General features: G+C 33.1%; 1 protein-coding gene across 2 annotated transcripts in view; it reads right to left on the bottom strand.

The window, feature by feature from the left end:
• Ap3b1 (adaptor related protein complex 3 subunit beta 1) overlaps window positions 1–14637 on the bottom strand; it is a 256304-nt gene that overhangs the window by 95282 nt on the left and 146385 nt on the right. For both annotated transcript variants that reach the window (XM_027927647.3, XM_071612471.1), the window contains exons 16-17: window positions 6738–6924; window positions 5643–5773 (exon numbers count right to left, since the gene is read on the bottom strand). In XM_027927647.3, the coding sequence (XP_027783448.1) occupies window positions 5643–5773; window positions 6738–6924 (318 nt within the window). The remainder of the gene's footprint in view (window positions 1–5642; window positions 5774–6737; window positions 6925–14637) is intronic.

The following is a 14637-nucleotide window of genomic DNA, read 5'->3' as shown; positions in this document are numbered from 1 at the left end:
CAAAAAAGTCAAAGGTTGAATGTTTTCTCTTATATGCAAAAGCTAATATAAAATAAGTGTGTGTGTGTGGGGGTGGCTAGAAGAAAGATCAGTAGAATAGATGAAGGGGAGCTGAAATAAGGAAAGAATAATAGAATGAATCTGACCTAACTTTCCTATGTACGTATATGAATATACCAGAATGAATTTCACCATCATGTACATCCACAAGACACAATTAAAAAAATAAAAAAAATATAAGTATGTGGCAGAAGATTGGGGGGAAGGGTATAGGAGTAAGGAGGGAAGAGAGAGGGGAAGTAGTGAGGACTAAATTAGAACAAAAATTATATTTCATGTTTTTATCATTTTGTCAAAATGAATCTTAATGTTATATACAACTAAAAAGAATCAATAAAAAGAAAAATAAGACACCCTGGTAGGAAGGTGGATCCACCTTACTACTAAAAAACCACAAACCCTCCCTCAGAGTCCATTGTGCTAAACCAGCTGTCTTATTTCACAGGCAATTTTAAACTTTTGTGTTTATTGGTCCATATAAGATTTAAACTATAGTAATTCAACCTAAAATGGTCCAGTGCAATTTGAGGTAGACACAGTAACTGCAATAAATTCAGGTTGAAGCCTTGACACTGAAGTAAAAGAGAGTAAAAGAAAATATTTAGTGTCAACAAAAATTGCCCTAACTATCTCAATACCCTAAGCCTGACCTCTTTCTCTCATCCCCTAAACATGTAAACATTCAAGGAATCATTTCCCACCTTGGTCTGGACCATCTCTCTCGCAGGGATCACAGCCGCTGTCTCCTAACTGGTTGTCTTGCTTCTGCTCCCCTCTTACCCCATCTAGAGTTTGCTGAACATAGCAGCTAGAATCAATCTATTGAAACTTAAATCAGATCAAGCTCCTCTGTGGTTTGAAACCCTGCAACTGCTCTCCATTTCACACAGAAAAGAAGCCAAAGTCCTTACAAAAGCCTGCATGATCTGACATTTGCCTGTCCCTTTGTGACTGACCCTCCTTACTTGCCTCCTGGATTTCCCTTGGCTGCTCTCCCTCCAGCACACTTCAATCCAGCCACTTCCTACTGCTCCTCTGTGGGCCCAGGCTGCTCCACCGGAGGGCCTCACCTCTGGCTGCTTCCACTTCAACACCATCTTCCACCCCTTTAAAAATCACAGCATATATTGCTTTCTGATATACTATGCAATGTCTGAATTTCTTTAGTATTACTGTTGGCTACCACTGATAGAAGGTAAGCTTCTGGAGAGCAGAGATTTTTAATACTTTGTCTGTGACAATAAATAGTAGTTGTATTTTTAGCCCTTTAAAGGCTTCAATATTAAATTTAAAAATGTTTGGATTTTTAAAAAGGATGGATTTTGATGTATACTAAATATAGTGTTTGAAGGGGGCTAATATTATTAATTTATTAATATTAGCCCCCAAAATTCAATTGCCAAAATTGCTTTGGTAATTGTGATCTTTTTTTAAAAGTTTTTTTCATTTGTTCCAATTAGTTACTCAAGACAGTAGAATGCATTTTGACACATCATATATAAATGGAGTATAACTTCTCATTCTTCTGGTTGTACATGATTTAGAGTTACACAGGTCATGTAATCATATATGCACAGAGGGTAATAATGTCCAATTCATTCTACTATCATTCCCCCTTCTCTCCTCTCCCTTTACTTCCCTCTGTCTAATCCAAACTACCTCTATTCTCCCCCTCTTATTGTGAATTAACATGTGCATATCAAAGAAAATGGTAATTGTGTATATCATAAAAAATTATGCTTCATATATGCTCTTAAAAATCAGGAAAATGAATTTTTCTAAAAAAAAAAGTCAAAATGGCTAACTCATTAATTTAATACACTTTTAAATGAGTTTCTAATATGTGCCAGAGTACATATTGCGTTATAAAGGAATTTACAGCATGACACAGGTCCTTATTCAAGAATGGTTCTCACCACTGGTTGCACCTTAGAATCACCCAAGAATGTATTTTTAAATACTAAACAAATAATAATTTTTTTTTGAGACAGAAAGAGAGAGAGAGAGAATTTTTTAATATTTATTTTTTAGTTTTCGGTGTACACAACATCTTTATTTTATTTTTATGTGGTGCTGAGGATTGAACCCAGCGCCTGGCGCATGCCAGGCGAGCACGTTACCGCTTGAGCCACAACCCCAGCCCAACAAATAATAAAAAAAAGTGATTCCTGAAGTTCATCTCCTGACATTCTAATTGATCTAGAGCAGGTGTAATACAGGTTTGTTTTGTTTAAAGCTGTCCATATGATTATACATGCAGCCATGGTTGGAAATCACATATGTAGAAGGCTTAAGGTATGCTGCTTAAAAAGACAAATTTCAGCTGGGTACAGTGGCACACAGCTAAGGTAGGAGGACTACAAGTTCCAGGCCAGCCTGGGCAACTTAATAAAACCTATCTCAATAAAAAACAAAAAGGGCTGGGGATGTAGTCAGTGTACAGCACCCCTAGGTGCAATCTCAAAGTACCAAAAAAGGATAAGCTTCAGTAACCCAGAAAAATACTGTATAGACAATAACAGTAAAAACTGCTTAAATAGGGGGCTAGGGTTGTGACTCAGTGGCAGAGAGCTTGCCTCGCACATGTGAGGCACTGGGTTCGATCCTCAGCACCACATAAAAATGAATAAACAAAGATATTGCATCCATCTGTAACTAAAAAATATTTTTTAAAAAATTGCTTAAATATATTTGAATAATGTACTTAAGATCAGTATTACTGCCTTTTTATACATTTTAAATGTTTCTAATATGAATTCTATAAATGAAGGTCCCTTATATATAAGTCCATGTTTTTTCTTAAATCTAAATGTACTTTCCTAATGTCTGGTAAAAAGTTTGTAAGTCAACAACTTAGGGGAAAATGGGCTCCTATGCTAAAAGGGGCATATTTTCTTGACATGGCCACAAACTATAGTCACAGATTTCAGTATTAAAGTACCAAAGACTAATAATAACAATATATGAATTTTTGTTATGGAATGACAGTTCCTCATTCTAAACAAAAGGAATAACAGGAAAAAGAGGAGGAGAGGCACCAATTTGAAAGTTCTTATGAAAGATGAAATACTGATTGTTATTCTTTTTATAAAACAAAATACCGCTGGTGTGCAAAAGACAGTCTTTTATAAAAGGAGACGAACTATGCCAAAGAAGTCTAAAGGATCTTCAAAACTAGTATCATAATATAAATATACATTATATCCTGGAAATGGTGGTGTGTAATTCAAAGTGACTTCTAGTGTAAATCTTAGTAGGTTTCCTGTTATTTCGATTAAGATATCAGATTATCTAAACCTAGGCCATTTTTCCTACTAAGTTGTTATTTCACAGTAATAAGATTTGACCCTACAAAATCACTTTATAGCAAACCTGGAATAACAGAGTATCTATGTGCATAAAACATTGGTATGACTTTGGAGAGAGAATGAGTTAGAGAGGCAAGAAAGATGATTTGAATATTACTTTCTGCACTGTTACTGATGCATTTGAGAACAGAACTCGCTATATTATTTTTATATTTAATTGTATCCCGCGTAGTATAATTTTAAGCCAATGTTTCAAAGACCAATAGATTGAAGCTGCTTTCTGCATGGCATCAACGGACAGTGACAGTTCTCTTCAACTTGGTTCCATCAGTTATAATTATTCTCCATAAGTTATCAATTATTAATTTCACGAATGTAGTCAGCAAAATGAAAAAGAAATCAATTTGTCTCTGTTGAACTGGACAGGTGAAATGAACATAAGAAAATAGGTTATTTAAGTACTGTCCCTATAAGGTAGTTAATGCGTAGAAGAACACATGAAAATGGAAGAAGCCAGCCAACCAACCAATCTATCAGCCAATATAAGGATACTGCTGAGAGCAAATTAAATTGCATAGCATTGCTATCAATTTCTGAGAAGATAAACCTTTTTTAGGGGAGGAATAAAACAGCAGGAAGGTGAGGAGAGGGTAGATATAATGGAAGAGAAAAAGATGGTTCTACTTGGGTCAAAACATTATGTACCCAATAATGGAAAAGGACAGAAGCACAAAAACAACAAACAGACATAATAAGAAATTAGGAGACAGAGTATATCTGTAGAAAGATACATAACAAGAACAATTTTGTCATATTCTAGTAGTTGGCCGAAAGTTGTACACACAAAAAAGGAAATGCTTTGAAGAGTAAGAATATGTAGATCTGAGAGAAAATCAACAAATTTAGTTGCAAGGAGAAGACAGGTGCAACTAGTTTTCATAAATTTTACATTTTTTCTTCACTAATCTCTAAATAGAAATAATGTGTCACAAAATGAAACTGATGATGCTAAGTACCAAGAATAATAAAACAGATTTGTAAACAAGCTCAAACTTCCTCTCCTCACATTATACAATTAAATGTAGTAAGAGTACAGACAGTGGATTAAGACAGACCTGGGTTAAGATACCTGTCCTATCACTTGTGAGCTATGTGAACTTGGGCATTTACTTAGGTTCTCTGAGGTTGGTTTCCTCATATGTGGAATGGTACTGACATTTATGAGGCTTAAACAAGATAATGCTTGTCAAACATCATGGTATACTGCCAGGGTTTGACAGAGTTAATATTAGCTATCATTGATTCTGACCATGTTCCAATAGCTAGGATAAATTTCAGTAGTTAAGAGAAACATATTTCTCAGAGTAATCAAATTCCATGGCTATGCTCATTATTAAAATTATATCTAAAATAATAAAGATTCTCTTCAATTGTATATGGAAAAGTTAACAGCAAGGAGGTTAACTAACTTTCACAGAATTTAGTGGCAAAGAACTCTGGTTATCTGAATTGTAGTTCAATGTATCTTTTCTACTGGAAAAATATCCAGAATATAATTCTTAATTGCTTTTTTCTAATTACTACTTTAAAAAGTATTGAATATATTTCATATAACCAATTTCTAAATACAATCAAAAGGCCCCTCTCCTTATTTCTCTTGTGCAAAGAAGAAATATAATATTTGGAAAGAATATTCATTGCTTTAACCTCATGGCCAGTATTTTCAAAAGCTGTAGAAAAACAGCATTTGCTCTTTTATACAAAAGTAACATATTATTTATTTTTATTGTGACCTTGTCAAAGGACAATTCTGGTACACAATGCTCCTGTTTACGTTTAGGCTTCACTTAAAACAGGTTCATCATAAAATCCAGAAGAACACTTTGTATGATTTTTCTGGAAAAGAACAGCAAAAATTATTTAGGAAAACATCGACAGGAAGCTTACAAATCTCTAACAAAGTAGAAAAAGCTCAATTCAATGAAACTAAATACCCTAGAAATTGGATCTATACAGCTATAAATGCAATCGCACAAATGTGGGTGGCACTGACGCCGAGAATTCAACTCTTTCCTTGAAGAAGGGAACAGTACTCATATAATGGCACAGGATTACTACAATATTTAGTTCCTATGAAGATGATAGATAGCTAACACATTACTTTTAGAAATATTTTTCCATTTTCAACCCCCCAAAAAGCTTTTATATAAAACAATGGTTATCCTAGAATTTCCCATTGTTTGAACAAAATTAATTTCAGAAAGGTCAACTTACCAACTCTATTACTTCTACATTTCTAACTGATGGGTCAGGTGCCACCTCTGGCCAATTAGATAATTCCAGGTACCCAGAAGCTTTAATATTGAGAGTATGAGATAAGGTGCCAAGCTGGAAATGATCCCTATCTATTAAAAATAGAGGAAAATATAAAATAAACAATATGAGCTGTATATAACAGAGAAGAATCATAATCAGAGCTCAAGGTAATTGGCATATTACCTTAAATGTCAAGGAATAAATATAAACTAGGAAGCTCTTCATAGGTCAAAAAACTGATTTCAGTCCATAGATTACAATAATCTCCCCCATAATGGTCAATAAAAAAGCTAATCAGTCAGTGTGTTTAGAGGTGTTGCTCTGAAATGTAGCTTCTCTAAAAATTACTTTACTGTGAATATTAAGAATGACAGCACAGTTAAACAATCCATATACATGTCTTGGCACAAACACTTCCAGAATTTTAATGGTTTTTCTATGAAACTGAATTGCTTTTTATAGCTTTAAGACAATTAAATAAACAATATGAAAACCAAGGAATATAATCACCTGATACCAACTGGAATGGCTACTTGTTAAACTGATAATAATTTAATTAGTTTTTTTTTAAAAAGCTGGGAAAAACAAGTTCCCTTCTTGAAAAACAATTTTAAATACAAAGGAATATTTGCATGATATAATTTCTCCTAGAAACATTGATGATATTAGTATACAAAGTTTATTCAATTAGTAACAACTTGCTATTGACTTGTAGTCCTTATAAAATAAGCTACAAATTTAAAATAGAAATGGAGAAACATCTATAAAAACACAGCTTTATCTATTGTTCAGTTAAACCATTCAGTAAGAATAAAAATCAGAAGATCTGAAATTATTTAAGTAAATAAAGTATATATATATAAACTTTAACTAATATAAAACTTGCTCTAGAAAACAGATGAATGAATAGAAAGCACATTGTTCTTATATATCTATATATATCAATCATTTATATTTTCTAAGAGATAAATTCTAAGCACATTAGAAATGGGACAGGATGTCATAATTTCTTAGATATTGTATAGTTTACAGTATATAGTCTGATAATAATACCTTTAAAAGGAGACTCAAGCAGTGGTGCAGGTTTTTGTGCTAGGAATATTTTTTTGGCATATTTACTTAAAGCTCCACTCTTCTCATTCGGAACAATAAGCTGCCTAATAAATCTTGTACGGTCTCTGATGTCGTAGTTTTGATCATACTTGCCGAGATTTAATATGTACTGGGTAAGCAATTTTGTCTGTTGGAAAAAAACAGAACAAGATGAGAATACAGTTATTTATGATTATTGATAACTCTGGATAAACATATTTAAAGACGTAATAAAAATGAATGGTTATGTCAAACAAATGTTGTTCCGTAGGGAATATGCATTTCTAACACAGCAAATGGAATTTTGAAGCCAAAGCACATGTCCTCTTCTGTGTTGGGGAGGTGAATGCTGAGTACTGAGAAGCAGCCATGTGCTAGATTATTAAACTGCTGAAGTGGAAAGAAAGGCATCATTAAAAAAATAATCATATATGGCAAACCCGCTGAAGGGTCTACGTGAGAATAATGAATGTGGAAATACAACTAAAAACATGGCACTCAAAACTTAATCGGAAAAATATGCAGGACATCAAAACATCAGAGAGTATTAGGGGGCTGGCAAACTGCTTCTCCTGAGGTGTGTTTTATGAAGAGATACTGTCCCTGGCATAAGCAGTGTCTGCACTCTGACTGCACTCAGTTACTTTACCCTGAATTATGACCCATTAAAGCAGACACATGAATCACTGAACTGGATTACTGCAAATTATTTGCAGTGCATTTAGCTGTTACTTTTTCATAAAAGCAAGCTGCTGATGCCCTCTAAAAACTAGGATAAAAGACTTCTTCCATTTTTCCCTCATGCTGCTTATAGCCTCTAGTAATATTGGTCATTTATTTATTTATGTAAGGGAACAACTTATTATAGTAGCTTTTACACCATAATAAGACTTCCTAAGTCAATTTTTGAATGTACTACATTAACATATATTGAGATAATTTTAATAATAATTAAACCAAAATTGAAATGTTAATAAAATAGGTTTGCATTTTAAACTATAGTTTTTTTCTAATTGAAAAAGCAAAGCTTTAAATTAGAAGGCTACCCATGTACAATTTTAACTATAAGCTAAATAGGATTCATAAAACATGGGAAAAATAAACTCAGAATAATAAATCACTTATATCAGGGCATTTTATACACATTAGAAAGAGATAAAAATAAAATCAATCAAGGTAGAAAGAACTAAAGACAATTCCAGAACAATAAGTCAAAGTACAGGAATAGTGTAGTAAACTCCTTTAAAATAATAATTGGTTAAGATAATTGATTTGGGTAGAAAGCAACCTTCTTTCAGTAGCAGGGTATTAAAAAAGCATTAACCTAGTTTTATTAAAGTAGAATTACTTAAAAATACAAGTGAAAATGTTAATAGAGATTTTCTGAATTTGGTTACCAACAATTGCTATCCATGAATTACTATACCATGTTGGTTCAACTACAGCTTTTAAAAAAAAGCTAGGATCAATTTTTAAAAGACAATTAGCAAAATATTCACCAGATGAAGAATACAGCTCAACACTAGTTTAGAAAAAAGTGTGCTACACTGAAGTGTACAAGTATCTTGGTGATAAAATCTGGCAAACTCAGGTAAGCATTAGTTTTCTCAAATGTAGAGTAAGAATTTACAGCTAGTCAACTCTAAAGTTCATTTGAGCATTGAGATTTAGAATTGGAGTAAAATAAATCAGAGACAGAAATTAAGTCTGTTAACTATAATGAACTAGTACAGTGATAAGTTTTGCTTATATTTCCCATCCACAAATTTTTTAGAAAATTAAACTTTTTCAATATATTAACAGACACTGTTGGGAGTAAGATAGGGCAATTAAAGTAATTAAAATTAATATAACTTTACACTATATATTTATGACAGTAAAATTCATTATATTGATAAGCTTACGAAGCAGTTATGATAAATGTATGTTCAAAATTTAAATTTCCTCATATGTAAAAGAATATCTGTGTACAATGATTAATTAAAACCACATGTAGAATAATTTTTATCACAAATTGATATACAGTAATTAATTTCTTCATTGAATCTATTTCTAGTATCAAGATATTGGTATTTCTCTGAAGAATGTATTTTCATATAGTTATTATATCTTTAAAAAATAAAATTACTAAAAACCTCTTCAAAATTGAATTTTATTATTAGTAATTATGAAACTGTTGGTATTTTCAATGTACTCTTCTTTGTACACAATATTTTTAATAAAGAAAATATATTCCTTAGAAGTATTTTTGAACAATGTGGGAAGTTTACAGAAAATTCTGTTGGATGAAAGATATTCTCAGCCAAGCACAGTGGTGCATGCCTGTAATCCCAGAGGCTCTGGAGGCTGAGACAGGAGGATTGTGAGTTCAAAGCCAGGCTAAGCAATGGTGAGGGGCTAAGCAACTCAGTGAGACCCTGTATCTCAAAAAATACAAAAAATAGGGCTTTTATTTTACTCCAATTTGTTGATTCTAGTTATTAACTTTTGTGCTATGGGTGTCCTATTAAGGAATTTGGAGCCCGACCCCACCGTATGTAGATCGTAGCCAACTTTTTCTTCTATCAGACGGCGTGTCTCTGATTTGATATCAAGCTCCTTGATCCATTTTGAATTCACTTTTGTGCATGGCGAGAGAAAGGGATTCAGTTTCATTTTGTTGCATATGGATTTCCAGTTTTCCCAGCACCATTTGTTGAAGATGCTATCCTTCCTCCATTGCATGCTTTTAGCCCCTTTATCAAATATAAGATAGTTGTAGTTTTGTGGATTGGTTTCTGTGTCCTCTATTCTGTACCATTGGTCCACCCGCCTGTTTTGGTACCAGTACCATGCTGTTTTTGTTACTATTGCTCTGTAGTATAGTTTGAAGTCTGGTATCGCTATACCGCCTGATTCACACTTCCTGCTTAGCATTGTTTTTGCTATTCTGGGTCTTTTATTTTTCCATATGAATTTCATGATTGCTTTCTCTATTTCTACAAGAAATGCCGTTGGGATTTTGATTGGCATTGCATTAAACCTATAGAGAACTTTTGGTAATATCGCCATTTTGATGATGTTAGTTCTGCCTATCCATGAACAGGGTATATTTTTCCATCTTCTAAGATCTTCTTCTATTTCTCTCTTTAGGGTTCTGTAGTTTTCATTGTATAAGTCTTTCACCTCTTTTGTTAGGTTGATTCCCAAGTATTTTATTTTTTTTGAAGATATTTTGAATGGAGTGGTTGTCCTCATTTCCATTTCAGAGGATTTGTCGCTGATATACAGGAATGCCTTTGATTTATGCGTGTTGATTTTATATCCTGCCACTTTGCTGAATTCATTTATTAGCTCTAATAGTTTCTTTGTAGACCCTTTTGGGTCTGCTAGTTATAGAATCATGTCATCTGCAAATAGTGATAATTTAAGTTCTTCTTTTCCTATTCTGATGCCTTTAATTTCTTTCATCTGTCTAATTGCTCTGGCCAGTGTTTCGAGACAAAACCACCCTAAGATACCATCTCACTCCAGTTAGATTGGCAGCCATTATGAAGTCAAACAACAACAAGTGGTGGCGAGGATGTGGGGAAAAGGGTACACTTGTACATTGCTGGTGGGACTACAAATTGGTGCAGCCAATTTGGAAAGCAGTATGGAGATTTCTTGGAAAGCTGGGAATGGAGCCACCATTTGACCCAGCTATTCCCCTTCTCGGTCTATTCCCTAAAGACCTAAAAAGAGCATGCTACAGGGACACTGCTACATCGATGTTCATAGCAGCACAATTCACAATAGCAAGACTGTGGAACCAACCTAGATGCCCTTCAATAGATGAATGGATAAAAAAAATGTGGCATTTATACACAATGGAGTATTACTCTGCATTAAAAAATGACAAAATCATAGAATTTACAGGGAAATGGATGGCATTAGAGCAGATTATGCTAAGTGAAGCTAGCCAATCCCTAAAAAACAAATGCCAAATGTTTTCTTTGATATAAGGAGAGTAACTAAGAACAGAGTAGGGTCGAAGAGCATGAGAAGAAGATTAACATTAAACAGGGATGAGAGGTGGGAGGGAAAGGGAGAGAGAAAGGAAATTGCATGGAAATGGAAGGAGACCCTCAGAGTTATACAAAAGTACATACAAGAGGAAGTGAGGGGAAGGGGAAAAATAATACAAGGGGGACAAATGAATGTCAGTAGAGGGGGCAGAGAGAGAAGAGGGGAGGGGAGGGGAGGGGAGGGGAGGGGAGGGGAGGGAGGATAATAGAGGATAGGAAAGGCAGCAGAACACAACAGACACGAGTATGGCAATATGTAAATCAATGGATGTGTAACTGATGTGATTCTGCAATCTGTATATGGGGTAAAAATGGGAGCTCATAACCCACTTGAATCAAAGTGTGAAATATGATATATCAAGAACTATGTAATGTTTTGAACAGCCAACAATAAAAAATTAAAAAAAAAAATAGGGCTTGGGATGCAGTTCAGTGGCCAAGTGCCCTCTGACTTCAATCCCTGGTACAAAAGGAAGGAAGGAAGGAAGGAAGGAAGGAAGGAAGGAAGGAAGATATTCTCAAGTCTCACGTTGAAATCTGTATTTCAAACTCAAAATATTTTTACTTTCCCCCCTTTAATTGATAAGTTTTTACAATAATTTTATGGGATGAAACTGTTTCAAATAATACTTTATCTTTTAAAATATTTCACCAAATTCAGATACTATAAAATCAATCTCTATTTCATTCTAATACAAAATATAAACTTACCTAAAAATAGCTCTATTAAGGTATATAAAGGTAAACATTTTGAGGGACATTAAGAAAAAAAACAATATTCATTTACTTTAATTCATTGTTTTTCAATAAAATTTTAAAAGCAAAATTTGGCAATGTGAAAAATCAGTTTCATATGCTATTTGAACAATCACCACACTTCTGTTAGTCATGAGTATAGACTTAAATTAAGCACTCTGGGAATGGTGTATAGAATTTAGTAGGCATTCATACATTTTAGAAAAAGAAACAACAGATAACCAGGTATTAGGAGTAGGGGAAAACTGAATTCTTATGAAAATTCATTTATTCCTTTTGTTGCAGAACCAATTAAAAATATAAATTATATCAGGTCAAAGAAAGACATGCTAAGAGAGCATTTTCCAATAATTTAAGGGTTTTAGGATAGCAAAAAAGTAATGTAAAAATGTCTGTTTTTCAAGTTGAAATACAGAAAATTTGGAGAGGACAGAAATGTTTGAAAATGAAAATAATCATTATCAATTTATTACCAGAACACACTGTCAATATTTTATTATATTTTCTTTTAGTGTTTTGTATTGCCACCTATATATACATTATTTAATGATTTGGGCATCATTTTAACAAAGATTCATACCTTAATTGTCTATAGTATCTTTGAACACATGAAACTGTGTTCAAAGATAATCCTATTAACTGTAGGATATACCATACATTGTAACTAATTAAAATAAATAAATAAATCTATTATAGTCATTGATGTTTCTTCCAGTGCTTCACTTAACCATAAAATATTAATCTGTTACTAAATATTTGCCTCATAGCCCCCCTTATCCTCCTATTCAACCCTTTCTCCCTCCATCCCCCTAATGAGAACACTTCCTAATAAACTTCCTGCATCCAAAAAAAAAAAAAAAACTATCAAAAAATCTTCACAATAGTTGATATAGTGCAAGTGGTAGAATGTCTCAATTAAATCTTGCGCTCTCATGGTTTAATATGTTAAGTTCTTCCCTTGTATTTACACAGATAAACTTCAAAGTCTTCCTGGTACGCAAGCTTTGTTGCCAACAATTGTTACGTGCTACAATTTTCAAAAGCTGAAGGTTTTGTATTTTATTCAGTAATACTTTCAGGATTTCCACATAATTTTGAACTAAACCCTAACCAATATACAGAAGATTCACTTATCAATTAAATTAAAAGCCAATGTTCTTCACAAAATATTTCACTTCAAAATATTTAATATTTCTAAAATCTTGCTGAGAAAATGCAGCAGAGAGTGTGTAACATCAACTTCATTATAAAAACTTGGTACTTCAGTTAAACTGTATATCCTAGCATCAGTCAATCTGACCACTACTGTTTATTTCAATTGGTTGAACAAGCAGTGTCTGCCTGCACCAGCACTAATTCTCAAAACAATTCTGTTCCACACTTTTCTTAATTTAATAAGAACACTGATTTCACCATGACAACATCCTTTCAGCAAAAACAAATGATTTTATCTTCAATATTGTTTTTTTAAAATTTATAATAGAATTTACAGCATTTGACAGGATAAACTTCTGAAAGCTTTACTCTGATTCCATTTGTAGCACTAAAAGAACGAACATGCAAATGCTCGTTAGAATTAATTGACTCTGTATTTCAAAAACAGTGGTTGCACCTTTTTTCTACTTCAACACACAACTATTCCTTCCATTTTCACACATGCAAATTAAAACTTGAAGTAAAAAATGAAAAATTAATTTTTTAAAATTGTTCAAAATGAGATCATGTGTCATGGACAGTTATATATACATGGTCTATATCTTTACACATTAAATTGTTATCTTGAGGCATAATCTTCTTAAAATAACTCCAGTAAATTCTTAAACAGACATCAATTCCTTCTTAGTAAATCTGCGTGCAGTCAGTGACACTACAACTCTTTGAGTAGACAGTAACATCCTGTATATGTTAAGTACTGAAATGGAAAGTCAGCACTTCATTCTTCATTAAATGAACACTTCAATCTTTAAAAATCTATTGCTGATGAGTTTATAACAAAACAAAAAGAGCTGGCAAATAACAAGTCTTAGATTTACTCTATACAATTATAAAAATAATATATTACATATATTATAATGTATAATAATAATAAATGACAAAACTACTATAGCAAAAATGCTTTGATCATTACCTCCTGCACATATTTCCCTTGTAACCAACCACCCATGCTTTCCTGACTCCACCCACTGGCATCCTGGAGTGCCATGAATCTCAAAGGTCATGGCACAGTTTGCTGGTACATCAAGTTGCTAGCAGAAGAACACAGTTAAATATTCATCTCCACCACCAAGAAAGTAAAAGACCGACATAGCTTTCCCCACTTGCCTTGTCAGAGTGCTTTCATTTTTATCTGCATGCTACTCTAAAAGGGAGAAGTTAGTTATGATATGTACATAGAAAGAGTTGGAAAAACAAAGTCTTTCAGATTAAAATGAAATTTCTATTCACGGCACTTGTGTCTTATATACCACAAGACAACCATGGCAGAAGCTGAAAGCTCAATGTGGAGTCTACAAATATAACTGGTCTTATTTTGATGCAACTATTAATAAGGTGGAACCTTAATAAATTCATTATTTAAAATAACTTCTCAAGACATAGGAATCATATTTTACCTAAGCGCTCTAATAATTAATAAGCTGGTAAACATTTATTCATACAACAGCGTTCTTCCTAATGCAGTAATGCATCACATAATAATGAGGATACATTCTGAGAAATGTATCACATGACTTAATAGTTGTATGATCAGAGAGTATTCATACACAATATAACTATATTGTCACTAGGCAAAATATCTTATGGGACTACTGTCATATATATGTTCTGCCACTGACCAAATGTCATTATGCAATGCACGATTGTAGTTTATAAGTCAGCACAAAAATAACAACAACAACAACAAAAAGGTCATTTAAAACAGTTCTAAAATCAGCTTTCAGAAACCCTTTAAGGAATACTAGAAAAGACACAGAATTCAGCATTCAACATAGTGAAGATTAAAACTGGTTCCATTTGTTATTTTTAAATACTTAACCGCATTCCCAGCTCTTTTAAATTTT

The sequence above is a fragment of the Marmota flaviventris genome, chromosome 5, assembly GCF_047511675.1.
Source record: "Marmota flaviventris isolate mMarFla1 chromosome 5, mMarFla1.hap1, whole genome shotgun sequence".
Lineage (NCBI taxonomy): Eukaryota > Metazoa > Chordata > Mammalia > Rodentia > Sciuridae > Marmota > Marmota flaviventris.
This window is presented reverse-complemented; position numbering and strand designations above follow the sequence as displayed.